The 19,626-nt window shown below is 34.5% G+C and overlaps 1 protein-coding gene across 2 annotated transcripts in view; it reads left to right on the top strand.

The window, feature by feature from the left end:
* MPP5 (membrane palmitoylated protein 5) overlaps positions 1-19,626 on the top strand; it is a 78,532-nt gene that overhangs the window by 13,671 nt on the left and 45,235 nt on the right. Inside the window, exons 2-3 of one of the 2 annotated variants that reach the window (XM_032482217.1) lie at positions 12,636-12,721; positions 18,122-18,647. In XM_032482217.1, the coding sequence (XP_032338108.1) occupies positions 18,281-18,647 (367 nt within the window). In that variant the 5' untranslated portion in view covers positions 12,636-12,721; positions 18,122-18,280. The remainder of the gene's footprint in view (positions 1-12,635; positions 12,722-18,121; positions 18,648-19,626) is intronic. The other variant, XM_032482218.1, reaches the window with a different exon arrangement.

Consider the following 19,626-nt stretch of genomic DNA (forward strand, 5'->3'; position numbering starts at 1 on the left):
CATTGTTGAATGAAAGTGTAATTTAGTAACCGTTTAAAACGATAGGATTTCTGTACAGTAATTTTTAAGATTGACCTTTTGTTCGTATTTCTTACTGCATAATATCCCCTTTATGTCTTCCTGCCTTCTAAGACTGCTGGAAATCAGAACATGACTCATAACCTCAGTCAGCAATTCTTTAGTACTAGAAGTTCAGTGTATTCTAAATTTTGTGACACTTGTATCTTCATCAGTCTTCTTCCTTCCCAGATCTTCTCCTTACCTGTTTTGATGATACAACTGTACTTCTGGTTCTGAAAATACACTCTATTGATTATTGATTTCTTGTTCTAATAACTCTGAAATGGTTGTGTGATATTTCTTCAGTGATGTGGAAAATTATTCTATTTCTCTCTCTCTTTTTTTTTAATGGCCAGTTGTTGAATTGCATACCAATAAGCCATCTAGGCAGAGGTAATCATCTACTAATTTGCTGACCTTTGGAATATAGTTTTTCTCTAGTAAGCTATGAATCACTAGAGGTCAAAAGTTGGTGTCCTTATATTGTATTATATTGTATTTTTAGAGACCTGAAACTTGGGACACATGTGTTTCAGGGAAAGTAACTGACTAAAGGATTGACCCCCAAGATTAAAGGAGAAGATCTGTATAAAATAGGCATAGAAATAGGCAGCTAGAAAGACAAAGCAATAGCCATGTGAGTTTGGTAATCAGGATTCTTTGAATTTGTCATTGTGCTGAGAGAATTGATGCAGTCACAATTATGAACTTACTGTATTGCAAAGTGTTATTGGTCCCTTTTGGAATTCTTCTTAAAATTAATGCTCTTTTTCCTTTGGTGAACTGGTTTCCTCTCATTTTTAAATTTAAGATGTAACATATTCATTTTTGTGTTACAGAGGAAGAAGTCCTGCCCACCAAAGAGTCATGATCCTAGTGATTGTTTAACTGCTTTATTTAGAAATCCTTACTTATTGTTGCATTGTTTGTAAAAATAGTTTAGGGTCTTAGGGATAATGTTTTGATTTCTACTCTTTCCCTAATGGTGCTAGAAATCTTGAAAGAGCTTTATTGCTTCTGCTAATTTTTAGGTATTTTAAGAAGATAGTTGTAGTTTAAAGTTTCTATATTTTTTCTTTCAAAAAAGTTTATCTATGTGTTTTTCCCCCTATATTACAAAAGTAATTTTTGTTAATATTTTGTAAGATATTCAAATTGTTCAGAAGTATAAGTAGGAAGTAAGACTTAAGAGGTATATTATCTTTTTCAGAGACATTAAGTGAAAACAGTATTGCACATATTCTTCCAGATTTTTTGTTAATAATTTTATAAACATACTTTTATGTGCATTTGTGTAAAAATGGGATGATACATAAACACCATTCTGAAGCTTACTTTATTCACTTGCCTTTGTTCATGTCAGTTCACATAGAGCTTCATGCTCTACTAGCCACATCAAACAATTTTGAAACAGGTGACATTCATTTTAATAGTATATTCTGTTTAACACAATGTATAAAAAATTACCATCTCTATGTGAATTAAATACAAAAAATAATTAATGAGATGTTTTACATTTTTTTCCACACTGTGTCTTCAAAATCTGGAATGTATATTACACTGATGGCACATCTCAATTAGAATGGTAAATTTTGGTTGGAAATACTTGATCTGTATTTATCTTTCATTAACTTTACAGTTGAAAAAGTAGAGTAACATACTCAAATGGTTCCAGACATACTTTATTGGATAAATTTCTAGAAAAGGAATTGATAATGAGGGTTTATTTTTAAAAATTTGATACATAGGTGCAAAATTGTCCTCTATAACATTGTGCTGATTTATAGTATAAGCAGTACATAATGTCTGTTTTCTTGTTTTGTCTCCAACACTGGGCATGATTGGTCGCTCAAAGACACACAGAAACCTTATACCAAAGTCAATATTTTTACATATTTAGGCTACCTTTTTTCTTCCCATTCTAATTGGAAGAAAAAGGCCACTCTCACTATAAATATTTACTTGCAGAAAACAACAAAAAGGCAGAGCCAGAAGTCTTGAGAAGCTGTGAGGAATTAAGGTTCGGGACAAGGATGCAAAAGCGTAACTCAAAGAGGATGTGATCTGCTCTAGTACCAAGTAAATCAAGGTCTTAAAAAATTTACCTCCTATACCCTTTCTTAAGACTCTTTTGGAGGTCTCTCAAAAAGAAGGGAGTAGAGAAGGAAGAATTTCTCAGGGCAAAGATGAACAAATGCGGATGACTTAGAGAATAAATTCAGACTGGAGCATGTTTTTGTAAGATTCCATGCAGAAAACAGATGGCAAAACTAGCCTGAGTAATGCGAGGGAGTTTGGTAATCAGTGGACCGTTCACTAGGGTGTGGGTTGGGTTAAGGTAGCTAAAAGGATGGTGAAGCATCCCAGGGTTAGAAACCTCAGTCAGCCTGCTAAACCTGGGCCTAAAAGAGCAAGGGAGAAAGTAGTTACTGGTTTTATAAGAGCTGCTGCTATAAAGAGGAGCCACCTGGTGAGAAATGAGGCCTTGGAGGAACATACCGCCTACCAAACTGCAGAAGGAAGCTGGGGAATGAAGAACTCAACCACTCTCCTCCCTCCCTATGGGTACTTCCCCCTGGCTGAACCCATGGGAGGCTAGAGGACAGGAGAACATAGGTAATGCTGTCTGTGAAGGTCAGCCTTCTTGGATGTGGAGCTGATGGAGAAAGATGATGAGTGGATCGGGGCAAAGAGAAAACAGCCAGTTTAGAGCTGGAGAATGGAGGGCTCCAGAAGGGATGTCACTAAAAAAAAAGAAATAAATAAGTTACCTGGTTTGTTTGAATATGTACATTAAAAAGTATATCAATTTTTCTACCAGGGAATATAGGGATTTATTAGTGATTTAACTAAAAAGTGAAGTATAACTTATGGGGAGAGTGAAATGTATATGTAAAATGCTACAGCAGAGGCACAGGTTAAGTACCCTAGAAGGGTAGGGTAAGTTGTGGATGGGAGCAAGCAGGCAGGATTAAGGGAGATTTCAGTAAGACATTTAGTGGAAGAGGAAAATTTTAATGGATAGAAAGGATTTTTTACCAGGTATAAGAAACCGTAAATCTTGTGGAAGAGAGAACTTGCAGGGCTTATACTGGAAATGGCAAGTACAGCTGACCCTTTAACAACACTCCCCCTCCACCCAGTCAGAAATCTGAGTATAATTTATAGTCTGCTCCCTGTATCAACCTCCTCCGTATCAACCAACTTTGGATCCTGTCATTCTGTAGTATTTACTGTTGGAAAAAATCTGCACATAAATGGACCTGTGCAATTTGAAACCATGTTGTTCCAAGGGTCAACTGTAGTTTGATTCCCAAGATAGAGGAGAGAGAAAAAAAGTGGGAAAAGTATTCTAGGACTAAGAGGAGTCATGAATTCCAGGCTAACGAATTTGAAATGTGTTCTACAGAATAGTTGTTAAAGTGCCAGAGTCACACAGACTTCAGTTTGAGGCCCAGCTATGCCATTTAGCTTTTTCTTTTCTTTTCTTTTTGTTTTTTTGTTGAGGGGGGGTAATAGTTTTTATATGTTTATTTTTGATGGAGGTACTGGGGATTGAACCTAGGCCTAATGCATGCTAGGTATACACTGTACCACTGAGCTGTACCCTCCCCCACTTTTAGCTTTTGACATTGGCCAAGTTACTTATCTTTGCAAAATTACAAAATTGAACAAGGAAATGGTTGTGAGGGTTAAACCGGATGTTGCATGCTGGGTGCTTAGCTCAGTGAATGAGTGGTACTTAGTAAACCTCTAGTAAACAGTAGCTTAAGATAGGGGAAAGGCAACAAAAACTTTAGAAAGGGGCACTTCATAATAGGTGTGCTTCAGGAAAGTTCATCAGGCAGTACTGGGTAAAATAAAATGATTGGGAGCTAGAGAGTTTGGGTGACTATTTAAAGAAGTTCATAGTAAAAACCCATGAAAGAAATAATGTATATATGATTTAAGGTAGTAGTATGAGAAAGGAGAAGCTGGGGGTAGGTATATGGAAGGAGAATTGGTGGGAGTTGGTATAATTAGTTATTAACATATTTAGGGATATTACAAGGTTATGATTTTCAGTACTTGAATTTGACCCCAGGGGGAATAGCTACTTTATCTCACAGGAACTAGTCTATTGTATTTTTATGGTACTCATTTTTCAAGCTATACATTAATATTTTATTATTAAAACAGTTTGTCAAGATAGTGTAGCTCACTTTGGCAGCATATACTGAAATTGGAACAATCCAAAGTAGAAAATAACATTTTTTAAATGTTAGTAGGAAGGTGGAATGTTGGTAGCTTAGTTTCACTTTTCAAATAAGTAGGAAGATTCACTTGGATTTCTTCTGCTTCTCCACTTGACTACCTCTGCTGCTTGGCCAACTGAGTATGTGGAAGCTGAGCAATAGATGTTATGTGGCTATAATCTGGCACCATAGTAAAATTGTCTGTTAACATATATCAGTGAAATTAATTATCAGATTAAAATTCATTTCATGAAGCAGTCAGTTGAGGAGGAAAGATGAGTTTTCTATAATCATATTTTAAAGGTAAAAGAATGATGTAATTATGTGATTTTTGAAAGGAAGCCTATAGTCAGTATGGTATAGGATATAACTTAGCACTGTGGATCCATATACAGGTTCACGAATCTGGATTTTAGTTCCTGTTCTATTACTTGTAGTTTTGTGGCTTAACTTGCAGAGCCTCCATATCTTCTAAAAAATGGGAATATCTGATTTGCTTACCTTTTAGGGCACCTGTAGAAATCAAATGAGATAATGTGCTTGAATTTACTATAGAAACTGAAAAGCTTTACAAATATAAGATGTGAATATGTAAATTACTTACAAATTTCATTTTTAACCTGTCCCCTTTGGTTCCCTGTCTCAATTAATAGCCTACCAGAATTCCCTCTTTAAATGCAGTACTTCTAAAATGGGATTTATCATCTCTCCGATTTCCCCCATCCCCTTTCTCTCCCTCCCAAGGAGAAAAAAAGAATAATTTGAATTTTGAATTTTCCTATTTTAAGGTCCCATAATTTCTGCCAGGTTCAATTGTCATGCTCAGTATTTTAGAATTTTATTTGGTTCTTGGTCTCCAAAGCCTGTGAAATCATCCTTTACTATAAGCATTATTTGAAATTATCTCTTTTCCTTTCTTCTGCTATTTCCTTTATCCTCCCATGCATAAAGTATTAACACATTGTCTCTGTTGGCTGCTCTACTTAAATTTCCCCTAGTCAGCTCTGGTTACAGTGTAGAGTAGATTTAACTTTCTAAAAAACCAATTATTTTGGTTCTTTTTTAAACTCAGAAACCCATAGTCTCCCATTGCTTGCAGGAGAATGTTCAAACAGTTTAGCTTAGCATTCAGAGTCAGTTCTGGCTTTATCTTCTATCTCTTACACTGGCTCTGTTCCTTATCAGGACTGTTCTTGTTCTCCAGCTAGGCCATATATATCCTTGATTGGTAGCAATATTACTGAAAAGCCATATTGCAAGTAATTTTATCCCACAAGTTTAATAATCCATTTCTAGTCGGTTTGAAAATGTTGTAAATTACCTTTTGTCTTAGGGCCTTTTTCAGAAACTTTTCTAACTTTTTGGATGCATTTAATCTTGCATTACCAAGTTGTTGAAGGTGATAATGGGGCAGTTCAAGTAACCAACCATTTGATATCTTTGATACTGTTTGGCTTTTAGCCAACTTCTGCTATGAGCGTGTGGTCTTGAATATCACCAAAGACCTTCAGCTTTCTGTTTGATATAATAAGCAAATGGAGAATTTTCCCACTGAATTAAAAAAATAATACTTTTCATTTCATAGAATATTACATAATAATATAGGGAACTTACTATCATCTAGTTAAAAAAATGATGTTTGTTTCTCCAACTCTTCTTAATACTGCAAAGTGACTGCTGTAACAGGATAATATCCAGATTTGTAAAGGAACAGGGTGAATGATTATTCATTATGCAGTCCCATTGGTCCCTGGGAATACATATAGCCAAAGTTAAATTTTTAGGCATAGAAAGGTAAGAAGAGACTATTAGGTATTTGGATTTGAAAATGTATTTTACATAGAATTTCTTTGTTTAAAAGAGAGGATCTCTATGGACGAGTGAAGGAAGGTTCAAAACCCTTCACTGAGAATAATCAATAGAAGTTTTCTTTCTTTCCTTTTAGTATCAGGATAAGACTAAATAAAAGTATGGCAGAAATGAAGAGCTTCTATTTTGAAGTCATACAGACTTGATATGAACTTGGCTCTGCCATTTGGGTTTATGGCCTTGGGAAGCAACTTAACCTCTTCATACTTGTTTTCCACATCTGTAAGCTGAGGATAACTTTGAGGAGTTGGAAGGACTGAATGAGAATGATACATGTGAAATTCTTGGCACCTTGCCTGGCAAAAAGTACTACTGCTTTTACTTCTATTAATACTAACCAACATCACCATCACTGCTTACTCAAAACCATTTAAATAATCATTCTACTTTTGTCCTCTGTAAAATAACATACAAGGATGTTGTAAGGATTATATGATACAAAGGACTTGAAACCGTATACACAAGAGTTCCTGTTACAACTGTTGAGTGTTTATTTTGAGGTGCTCTTTGGGTAAAATACTTTGCTTCTTTAAACCTGTCTTCTCATTTGTCTTTGGGGATAACAGTAGTACTTAAATTTGTAGGATTGTTGAGAATTAATTATATAAAGTATGGTAGCACAATGTCAGCACACAGAGAGTCAGTAAATAATACTTAGCTTGACCCTTAAATGTTTTGTCTATACTTTTTTTTCAGCCTTAACTTGTTTGGGCCACTCTTAATGTGACTATCATTTTATATGCATGTTTAGTCTCTGGCTAGATTGTAAACATTTGATGGGGGGGAGCAGGGAGGGGAATGTATCATTGCTGGAATATATTACTAAAATTGCATTTGCTTTCCCACTCAGGTTCCAGTATACAATGTAAGGCAATTTATTTGGCAGTAGTTTTTATTCCATTTACTCTGTTGCTGTCTTGATGGCAATCATTTATTACCTTGTTGAATTTCAGGGTTTATTGACCTTTGCCACCTTGGCAAATGACTTAAATTTTCTGGGCCTTTCTTCATCATTGGTAAAACAAGAGTTATTCATCAGGTTAAGGTTTTGTTATTTAAACATTTAAGTCAGCAGACCTTCTTACTCTTTGAACCTTAAAAAGAAAGACAAAAATGAACTTCTGCTCTTATTTTCCTATCCACTGCTAAGATGACCCTCAAAATCCTTTCCTGAACATTTTGAAAAATACTAGATTAGTTGATATTTAAGGATCTTTCAGCCTCGGTATTTATTGTTTGGAAACCAACAGTACTTGAAAAAGAGTTGGAACACAAAAGTGAAAATAAGCTGTTAGGTGGTTAGCAAGGAAGTTGACTATTTAAAGTTTTGTCTTGGAAGTATGAGAACCTTACTGAAAATTATTGAATGAGTGAATGCCTCAAATTTGGGTTCGTGTTTGCTTTTTTAACTCAAGGTCTCTCAACGTTGGCATTTATTGACATATTTTGGACTGCATAACTCTTTCGGGGGCATTATCCTGTGCATATTTAGCAGCATCCCTGGCCTCTGCTAAGTAGATGCCAGTAGCACCCCTCAATCCAGTCCTGACAATAAAAAAATATGTCCAGATATTGTCAAAATTCTCCTGTTGGGGGGCGAGTGGAAGGCAGAAGCACTCTTGGTTGAGGACCACTGTAATCCAAAAATGTTTAAATAGACAGTCAAAATGATATTTACAAATAAGTATTTGATAAACTTTGGTAAATAAATACTTCAGGATATAGATGTTTAACAAATTATAAATGCAGCACTACTTTTCCAGCTATTTTTTCCATGTTGTCTTTTTATTTTTGTGTCGAGGCAATTGTATGGCTTAAAATTATGGGACAAGAATAGGAACTTGCAAACAAAATCTTTCTTTTGTAGATGAGTTTTCTATACAGGTTTTGCCAGGAATATTCAGAGCTGCAAGTCTCTGAAAGTTTTCATCTGAGAAAGATTTGTCTTCTAAGCTACTGATATTACCTTATTTATACCCAGTTGAAATGAGTGTCAGAAATCACATCATTCTTTTTTTTATCTGTGAGAGCAGATGACTTACGTGGCCTTAAGTTATAATATATGTTACCCCTACTTCACTTTGAAATCTTAACTCATTTGATTTCTACTTTAAAGTTTTTTTTTTCCAATTAAAGGAATTTTGCTTCATTTTTTATAAATTTATCTGGCATAGTACATTCTAAACATGGTTAGTTTTAAAGCTATGAGGATAACAATGGCTTCTTTGGAATGCAGTTATCTGGATGATTAATAAAGTTACCTTCATCTGAAACCTAAACCATGAACTAGGTAGAATTTTAGAAATACCCTTATTACAGGACTCATCAGGATGTTAAAAACTAAACCCAGGATATTTGCACTTGGTCTTTTTCTTAATTTCAGGGGCTTGATTTGTCAGTTGTGTAAATCTGTTTTGTAGCTGAAAAAAACATTTTTTTTACATTGTACCTATTGAACTTGGTTTACTTCAAATATTTTTTATTTTAAAAAGTACAATATTTTAGTTCTCTGTAAAGAATAATTAAAAAACTAGTTTTCCTTAATCTTTGGTGAGTTTATATATTTTTGCTTATTATGTCAGTAATAATTTCTGAGCTAAATACTTTCATGACCAGCCCAAATACAGTCGACCCTTGTACAACATGGGTTTGAACTGTCTAAGTCCATTCACAGGTAGTGTTTTTTAGTAGTAAATACTACAGTACTACGGGTCCGTGATTGATTGAATCCATGAATGCAGACCTGTGGATATGGAGGAACCACCTGTACTGAGGACTGACTATGGGTTATACACGGATTTCCCACTGCACAGAGGGTTGTTGGTACCCCTATATCCTGTGTTGTTCAAGGGTTAATTCTATAAACTAAATAAAATATAGAATACTATTCAGTAATAAAAAATAATGAGTTTTGACTTGTGTTTACTTAGTTTTAAGTATAGCTAAGTTCCTGCTCTGTGAAGATGTTGTGTCAGCCATTCATTGTTAAAAACTAAAATTTGTGCATTGAGTTAAACATTTATTGAGTGAATAGGGTTTTTTATGTGATGTCAGTGTATGACTTTTTTTTGGAATGTGCAATATTTTTTATAATTGTGTTTCATTGAGATATAATTTACATGTAATAAGATGCAATTTTAAGTGTATAATTTAAAATCAACTCAATAGGTATAATTTACATTAAAATTCACTAATTTTAAGTGTTCAATTTGATGAATTTTGAGGACAACTTTATTGAGGTATAATTTATATTCCATAAAATTCACATGTTTTACAGGTACAGTTTGAGTTTCAGGAAGTTTATATCCTCATGTAGATATTACTGAAATTAAACTTATTGTACTTCCTTCACATAAAAAAAATTCCCTTATCTCCTTTTGTGGCCAATTTCTGCTCCCACCCCCATTTCCAGGAACCCAGTAAACTGCTCTCTCTATTAGCACTAATTTTGCCTTTCCTAGAAGTTTCATACACTAGAATCATACAGTATATACTCTTGTGTCTAGCAGTATGTTTTTGAAGCCATCTGTGTTGCATATAGCAGTAGTTCATTCTTTTTATTACTGAATAGTATTCCATATTTTATTTATCCATTCACCAGCTGAAGGACATTTAGATGTGTCCAATTTTAAGCTATTATTATTAATAATGCTTCTGTGAATATTCCATATAAATCTTTGTTTTTACAAATAAAAATGTTTTTCTCTTGTATGGAATCACTAGGTTATATCATAAGTGTATGTTTAACTTTTTGAGAAACTGTCAAACTGACTTGTCAGTTCACATTCTCACCAGTATGAAGGTTTCAGTTTCTCCACATCCTCTCCAAAGCTTAGTATTGCCAGTCTTTTTAATTTTAGCCATTTGTTGTCTTTGTAATGGTATTTCATTGTGTTTTTTAACAGCTTTATTGAGATGTAATTCATATAAGAAATACAATTCATCCATTTCAAGTGTACAATTCAGTGACTTTTAGTATATTCAGAATTGTGCAACCATCACCACAATCAATTTTAGAACATTTTCATTACCCCTCAAGAGAAATCTGCACCCCTTAGCCATAATCTCCTCCACTTCCACACCCAGTTCTATGCAGTCACTAATCTAGCTTTCTCTAAATTTGCCTATTCTGGACATTTCATAAGTGGAATCATACAGTATGTGGTCCTTTGTGACTGGCTTCTTTCGCTCTGTTTTCAAGCTTCATCAATATTGTAGCGTGTATTAGTACTTTCTTTTTATTACCCAATAATATTTCATTATGGATATACAACATCTTATTTGTCCATTCATCAATTGATAGACATCTGGGGGTTTTCCCACTTTTTGGTATTAATAAATGCTGCAGTGAACATTTTTATATAAGGTTTTTGTATGGATTTTGTTTTATTTCTCTTGGTTGTATCCTAGGAGTGGAATTGCTGGGGCATATAGTAACTTTGTTTAGCCTCTTGAGGAATTGCCTGACTTTTTCAGTGTGGCTGCATCATTTGACATTCCCAACAGAAGTGTATGAGGGTTCCAGTTTCCCCATATCCTTATCAGCACTTATCTTTTTGTTTCTAGCCATCCTTGTGGGTGTTGTGGTGTCTCATGGTTTTGATTTACTTTTCTCTGATGACTGATAATGTTGAGTATCTTTTCATGTATTTATTTAATAAGGCCATTTGTTTATCTTCTTTGGAGAACTGTCTCTTCGGGTCCTCTTTTCACTTTAAAAGCAGACTATTTGTCTGTTTATTGCAGAGTTTCACAAGTATTTGTTCTATATTGTAGATACAAGTCCCCCATCAAATAAATGATTTGCAAAAGTTTTCTCCCATTGTGGGATTGTCTTTTCACTTTCTTGATGTCCTTTGAAGCACAAAGTTTTAGATTTTGATCGTGTCTAATTTATCTGTTTTCCTTTTGTTGCTTGTGCTTTTAATGTCCTGTCTTAAGAAACCATTGCCTAATTTGAGGTCATGAAGATTTATGCTTGTTTTCTTCTTAAAGTTTTATAGGGTTCTTACATGTGTGTCTTTAATCCATTTTGAGTTAATTTTTGATTATGGTAAAGAGTCCAACCTCATCTTTTGCTTGTGAATATCCATTTGCCCTACCACGATTTTAAGAGACTTGTTTTTTTCCCATTTAATTATCTTGACACCCTTGTTGAAAATCAGTTGCTTGTAAATATGAGAGTTTATTTGTGGACTCTTAATTCTGTTCCATCAATTTCTGTCTATTCTTATCCCCGTATCTTACTGTAGTTTTAATTATCATTTCCCTAATGATTAATGATGTTGAGTATCTTTCCAACTGTTTATTTTTGCCATTTATGTATCTTGTTTGGTAAGCGTTCAAGTCTTTTGCCTCTTAAAAAATTGGAAAATTTGACTTACTGAGTCATTAGAGCATTTATAGTGAATATATTTTGCAAACATTTCTCCCTTTTTATGCTTGACTTTTCATTTTCTTAACAGTGTCTTTTAGTGGCATATTTTGGGATGGCTTATTCTGCACCTCTTCAATGGATTCTAAAAACCTTGTGGAATCCACAGCTCTTGGCAACTGGATAATAAGGCTTGAGGAAGATCTTGGAGATGGGGATATAATTAACAATAGTAGGGAAGTTGAGATCAGTTGGGGATATATTGAAATTGAGTTTCTTGGTGACATTCTTATGTAGTTTCTGTTCCCTCAACCTGGAACCCTTTATTTCTGGATCTTCCCACAGCTGACTTTTTTTCCCCCCATTCAGGTCTCAGTTCAGTTATCACCTAAAATAGGCCTTCTGTGGTCATCTTATCTAATGTTTCCTCTTCTAAAGATCATTGTCTATTATATAACCCGGTTTTACTTTCTCTGTAATCCTTTATCTGAAGTCATATTATTGTATGTTTGTTTTGTATTATCTGTTACTCTGCCAGAATATAATCTTCATTAGGATGGGATCCTCTTCTGTCTTGGTCTTTAGTGTCGCATCAACATTTCCCTGTCTGAATTAACTGTGGCTCCTGTCAGATTTTTTCTGGACCTTTTTGGATCCTAAACTTCGCATCTTCTTGGCCTCATGAAACTATACAGTTTAAAATTGATCCAGTTGTAAAATTGATCCAAACTATATAGTTATATTGATCCAAAGTTATAGTTAAAACAAAGAAAAACACATTACATTTTTGTTAAGCCTTACCTAGAGGTCAAAAATGTCATTAAAAATAATCTACAAAAGGGTCTTGCCCTTTTTTAAAAGCTTTTAAACCAGTTATATTTACCTCTTTCTCATCATTAACTTCAGGTAATTTACATTGATTTTATTTGGTGTTCAGTAGAGATGGGGATATGTGTGCATTTTTATTACTTTATACTAAGAAATCCTAACCATCTGCAAACAGAATTGGATGTCATATTGAATTAACCTTTCTTTCCCATTCCCTCACTCTGAAAAACATTGCAGACTTTTACACTTGTCTCTTTTCTGTTTTACAGAGTAAGAAAGTTAGTCTGAGTTCTGTGAAAAACCAGAGAAGAGGAACTAAGAGAATAGTAGACGAGGACTTTCCAATTTGCATAATGTAAGTTCTTTTCACTCTTCTTGGCCTGAATTTTGTGTTAGCTGACAAAGCTGTTTCTATGGAAACAAATAGTGCAACTTCTTAGAATGTCAGAGGAATGCTGATCACTTAAAATGAGACTTCCCAGCTGCTGGTCAAAGGGCATTACTTCTGGGAGAAGGGGAAGAAGGATGAATTGGAAACAAATTTAGAGTTCTAGTATAGACCAACTTTGTTTATGAATATGAAGTGTATGTTTTACATTTACCTCTGTCTAAAAGTTAGGATACTGATTATGTAGGAAATTGTCTTCTTGCTCACAGTTCATGTTTCCCAGCTCTCACACGTGGTTCTGTTTCTTGGTGTGGAGTTTTCAGTGGGCCTGTGTCCCCCAGGTTATTGCAGGCCCCCCAGTCTCAAGCATTTATACTTTTTGGAGCTTATTTATCTCCTTTTTACCTACTTCTTCTATATCCAGTCCACATAAGCAAAATCCTTTCTTCTCCACTAGTTTCAAATTAGCACTGAAACAGCTTTGGCTTGCCAACCTGAAAATTCATTTTCTTGCTTTGTGGAATATGTAAAGAGTATTGCTTAATTTTTTTAAATTTCTCTCTCCTATTTTTTTTTCCCCAGGGGGTGGGGGGTTATAAGATGGGGCTCTGAGGAGGATTTGAAATGTGGGCCTTTGAGGAATTCTTAAAACAATTTGTTTATAATTAGAGGATTGAGAAAAGAGGAATACTCTTAGGGCCAGCAACTCGTAACTACATTGTCTGCATAAGGCAGTCTTTTATTTTCATATAAGGAGGTAATTCTCTCGTTCAGTAGTTCAGTCATTTACCAGTCTCTGCATTGTCAAACAAAGGACTGTTTGGTTTTTATTTGTTTAATTTTTGTTTGTTTTGGAGAGTGGGAATATAATTCCTTTGGACTGGAACTTTTTCATTGTTTATTGATATGTGTTGTCTATATAAATGAGCTAGAATATTCATGATGTGCCTGTTTAAAAATTGTAATGATCTTTAATGCTGAATCTATGGAACATAACAGTTTTTTTGATTCTGGAAGAACTTTTGAATCAGTCATGGACCTCATGAATTATCTTGTGAGCATTATGAAGTCTTTTGGAGTGTTGGTATGGTGAGATCATTATTTAACCAAGGTGATTATTTAACCAAGGAAAGATTTCTTGAAGGAATAGGGACTTGTGGTAGATCGTGAAAGCAAAAGGTGAAAGGAGAAGCGGTTCATATTTCTTAGTTCCTAAGGCATTTTGGCAGGAAGAGAAGGATTTGGGATAGGCAGGCACAAATGAGGAAGCTAACTTAGAAGGCTCATACAGGAAAGTAGGGAAAGATACAGTTAGGAAGTGTGAATTTGCCTTGTGAGTTTGGACTCTATTCTCTAAGCAGTATGAAAGCTATCAGAGGTTCTGAACAGAGGAGTAATTTGCTCATATGCTTAATTAAACATTCATCCCTTACTAGTTATCAAGGCTATAGAGATGAATAAGATCATTTACCTGTATGACGTATTGTCACCTTGAAATTAATGTGTCCAAGACTAAACCCTTAATACCCTTTAATTTCTCTCCCCTTTTATCTAATTCTCCTTCTCCTGTATTCTCCATCTTAGTTAATGACATTGCCGTCCATCTAGTGACCCAAAGACAGTGGCCATGAAGTCACACTGCCTGAGTTCATATTCTGAAGCCTCCAGTTTGCTTGGCCCTGTGCTGGGCAGCGTCACATATTTAGAGATGAGTCAGCATGGTTCCTGACTTCCAAGGGTTTTTAGTCTGGTGGGGCAGACAGATAGAGATGCAAACAGCTGTAGTTGAGTTTGATCAGAGATGTGATAGGGGTTGTGGGATTCCAGAGGAGGCACATTGTGGGGTTCCAGTTTGATAAATTATGGAAATCCAGAAGAGGATGTATTTGAGCTGAGACTTGAAAGTAGGCAAAGATTAGATCCTAGGCAGTCTGGTTCTGGAGCCCGTACTTTTTTACACATTGTGCTATCTTGAATAACGGAGTAGATACAGTGGCATTAATTAGAACTGAGAATAAAGGAAAAGCATCAAGGATAATATGAGGGGATTAAAGGAAAATATGAACTTAATTCTGGACACATTAATTTCCAGATCCCTATAGGACGTTTGGGTACATAAACTAATGCACGGGAATCCTGTCTCTGTTACCTAGAACCTAGCCAGAGGTTAGGTGCTCAGTTAAATTTATGTACAAACTACCCCTCTTTTCTAAATCTTTGATGACCTTCTTACTGCCTTGAGATTAGGAGTTATATTTAAGACCTTTCATAAACTGGACCCAGTCAGATTTTCTAGCTACTATTCTCTTGTACAAGCTGACTGCTTTAGTTCAACTAGCCTTGTTTGTGCTTTTCCCACATCTTTAATTTTTCTGTCTTTTGTTCATATGGCCTTTTCCTTCACCCTGTCTTCAAGGCCTGTTTCAGTCCCCATTCCTCCTCTATAAAACAGGCATATTTGGACCTCCTTTTAAAGTATAATGAGGATTAAATAAGTGAATACTGTGTAAAGTGCTTGCAGTTGGGTCTGGTATGTAATTATGCGCTCAGTAAATGTTGTAGTTAATACTACTACTATTACTACGTCCTTCTCTCCCTCCTCTTTGCCCTGCTGTATGAAACACAGGGGCCAAGTTTTAGTAATTCTGTAACCTACATATTTCTTTAATATTACTTTTCTTCATTCTCAGTCTTAGTTAAAGACCCTATTTTTTACGATTGCCTTCAAACTGGTCTCATTGCCACCTTACAGTCTATCCTCTACTCTTCTTCCAGAGTAATATTTCTCCAAAAGTGTGATCATCTTATCCCCTGCTTTAAATCCTGTAATGATTCTTACTACTTTCAGGATAAAAGTCAAACTCTTTAGCTGTTACTCTTCTTCATCTGGCCTCCTGCTTGCCTTTCCAGTTCTATCATTATTCATATATGACATACTCCCCTTATCCCATCCAGCCTTCTTTGCATTCTATTCTACTTTCTGAAAGTGCCATATTTTTGTGTTCTCTTCTTATTGGTCATGTGACTCCCTCTGCCTGGAACAGACTGTTCTAAATGCTGCTCAAAGAAATGTATCCTTATGCTTTTAAGTATTTGCTATGACTTTTTACCACAGACTTAATTCTAGAGTCTGTCGTCTTTGCGAATGTATGACATTTCTAAGTTTAGTTGAACAACTAGTTACTGGGCATTTCCTGTATAACATGTATTGTGTTAAGAATTGGGGTAAAATAAGACATTCATGACCCTTGTCTGTAACAAACTTAGAATTGAATGAGGAGAAGTCAACCGGGGAGAATAATCATCCGTTTTCGTTGCTCTCTCTCCCAGTAGACTAGGAATATTCTAAGGGAAATGACCAAAATGGAGTTTTAAATGACTAATAATATCAGGTTGCAAAAGTTTTTCTGAGAGTAAAAGACTAGATCCAGGTGGATAAGCATGATCATAGTCCAAGCATAAGAACTCTTGATTTCGATCCCTCTGCCCAGTTTCTCTTGCCTAATTATAATTTTCTCCCTGTGGTCTAAGTATAGTGAATATGGACACAGCCTTATCGTTTTCAAGCTAAGTTTTAATTTCAGATCATAATTTTTGTAGACTAGTATATATATAAATAAAAATACTCATGATTAAATATGATTTTTAATATCCCTTAAATATTGTAAATAGAGAAAGTTGAGAGTTGTAATTTTCTGAGAGTGTATACATTCCTAGATTTTTAGAATTAAAAATAAGTACTGCAGTAACTCCTAGACAAATTTCTGCTTACTTGTAATGAAAATATTAAATTTGCTGAATTTGCATTTGCATATAATCAAGATATAAAACTTAAGAATTGTCTATATAATTCTAAAAGCTCTCATTTTAATGAAAAAGTCAATTTAATGATAAATAAGATATTTAAATGTGGATCACATAGTTATAAATAGAGGAGCTAAAATTTGGATAGAAGACAGAAAAAGCTACCAACATTCTTGTGAAAATGTAATTCTAGTGGTTTATGTAGCTTGTGTCTATTTTTCTGATTGTTGGTCTAGTGATTTTTCCTGGTAGTCTAGGTGAATTTGTGTTAAGCAGTCTGTGACAAGATGTTTGTTTGAGAGAAGATTGACTGGCCCCAGGAATATTGTCTGAAAACTCAGCTTTTGCTTAGTTGGCATATTCTCTAACCAGCGTATTTACTGAAGTGCTGCTCAACCCATGGAGGTAGTAGGTTTATTATTGTAAATATTTTTAAAGTCTTGAGCAAAAGAAGGCTAATTAGATTTAATGTTTGGGTTTACACATGTATAAACAACCTACCTATTTAATGCCTGAAAAATGGCTTGATGAGAAGCCGGTGTCATCCAGTAAAATATTTTCCTTGTCTAAAATATGTTGAAGGATTTTTAAAATAGGAGAGTCAAATTAATACTGAAAATTAATAGAAGTATAAATATTTTTTAGTTCTAAAACCTACATAGATAATCTCATTTAAAACTCAGAGCAAGTCTATGAATAAATTTTCCAAAGGAATCCGAGGTTCAGAGGAAGAAACTAGTCTTAAATCATAAAGCTAGAGGAAGTAGCAGGACCAGAATTAAAATTCAGTTTTCTGGTCTCCAAGTCCAGTATGTTCTTATTTGCTGTGCAGTATAACCTTTTTAAGTGGTAACAGATACTACCATTTTTTTTCAAAATGAAAGAAAATGAATCCTCATAAAGAATTAACCATAATCCTTTTTTTAGTGTGACGAGTTATAAAGATGATAGATAACCTACATAGTCTTTTTCTCACTTTATGTGGTTTTATCCTGCAGATGCCTTAGCTGCTAATAAAATTTCTTTTTTGCTGGGTATCTTCTTCATCTCAAACTCCTAAAAGTGAATTGTCTCACACAATGCTGCGTTTATCTCAGTTGAATCATTAGTATGGCTTGCTTTGTGCCAGGTTCTTCAGCAGTTCACAAGGAAGTTATCTCAATCCCCTGTGTATCAGTTGGGTATAAAGTACTGTGTGTGTTGAGACAACTATAAGGGTGACTAAAACATCTTTATACCTTAAGTATCTTATTCTCTACTAGACTAGTACCCAGAACTTTCTTACTTTTATGCTTTACTAAACTTTCCAATATGTCATTTTTCTCAGCTATAAAATTAAACAATAAGCTTCAAATAATTGAGAGGGGACTTTTTTTCCCAAACACTTTGATTTCCTTAGATGTGTAAAATGAAAGGAAAAATGTTTAATCTATATAGGAATATAATATATACTTACGAGATATTTTCTATATTGTATAGAAATAGAGATTAGAAGGGGGCTATGTAAAATCTACTTTTATATTGTGATTCTTATACTTTTCTCCCCCCCATCTTTCCCCTTAGATTTCCTTCATGGATACATTTCCATAGCATTATTATGTGATGTGAGAAGTTTTTTTTTTTTTTTTTGAAGTAACATGGATTTTATACTACAGAATCAAGAGATTGGCTTTATAGGAAAAGTTGATTTATAAAAAGTGGTACAGGTTTTTATAGATAACCATGACAACATCCCATATGAATGGGCATGTTACTGAGGAATCAGACAGCGAAGTAAAAAATGTTGATCTTGCATCACCAGAGGAACATCAGAAGCACCGAGAGATGGCTGTTGACTGCCCTGGAGATTTGGGCACCAGGATGATGCCAGTACGTCGAAGTGCACAGTTGGAGCGTATTCGGCAACAGCAGGAGGACATGAGGCGTAGGCGAGAGGAAGAAGGGAAAAAACAAGAACTTGACCTTAATTCTTCCATGAGACTTAAGAAACTAGCCCAAATTCCTCCAAAAACTGGAATAGATAACCCTATATTTGATACAGAGGAAGGAATTGTCTTAGAAAGTCCTCATTATGCTGTGAAAATATTAGGTAAGTAAAAACAGCAGAATAATAGAAAATATTTTTATTTTGTTTCTCTTGTCTTACACAAATGTGTATAGGAAGGAAGAGGAGGAGTATAAGAGAATGTAAGTAATAGCAATTTGTATTCAGACCAGAGTCAGTTCTTTTCTTGGAAAGGCCATATAACCATTGTTTACTGTTAGCCATGTAGAACTAAAGCATGTAGCCTAAGTGTTCAGTCACTGCAAAGTGATTTTTAGATACAATCTTTGAATTAAAAATTTCTACATGAGGCCTAGCAATTAAAGCATTGAAATTCATATTTTATTTCAAACTCAAATTTTTATATCAAAATTACTGATAAGCAGTTTTCAGGTTTTAAATTTCTGATTTCTGTAAAGTTTGTAAAATAGTAATAAAATCAGTATCTGTAGCTTAACATTGATTTGATTTTTCTTTAATTAATGACTATCAGTGAGAAGAACTGGTGCTGTTCCTGTGGCATAATACACATGAAACATGGTCAACAGTTGCTATGCTGACTATTCTCAAATTTCATTTTGTGAAGAAAACAAAAAATTTAGTGCCATAGATATTAATAGATATAAACAAAGAATTCTATGGTCAAATAAATTTTGAAAACAGTAGGTTAAATAAGTTAAACAGCTTCTTATTAAAGTATTTCTTACAGCTTTTAAAATGCTAATAGCCATTATGAATCCTCAAGAGAGATTAATGTCAAATGAGTGTTTCCAAACTTGAAATACTTCATCGTTGAATTTACTGCCTTCCCTTCTTGCACACACACAAGAGAGACCCCTGAACTAGTGTTAGGGGTATACATTAACTTGTATTCCCTTAAAACCAGGCTAACTCAAATGAAGTATTTTATTTCTTGGTGGTTTATTATTTATAGGTGTGGAAGGAGAGACCCTTCACTTTTCTGTGGAAGGAGAGAGGTTTTGTTGTCATTGTCTTGCCATTTATTTGTTTATTGAGCCCTGTA

The sequence above is a fragment of the Camelus ferus genome, chromosome 6 (genome assembly GCF_009834535.1).
Source record: "Camelus ferus isolate YT-003-E chromosome 6, BCGSAC_Cfer_1.0, whole genome shotgun sequence".
Lineage (NCBI taxonomy): Eukaryota > Metazoa > Chordata > Mammalia > Artiodactyla > Camelidae > Camelus > Camelus ferus.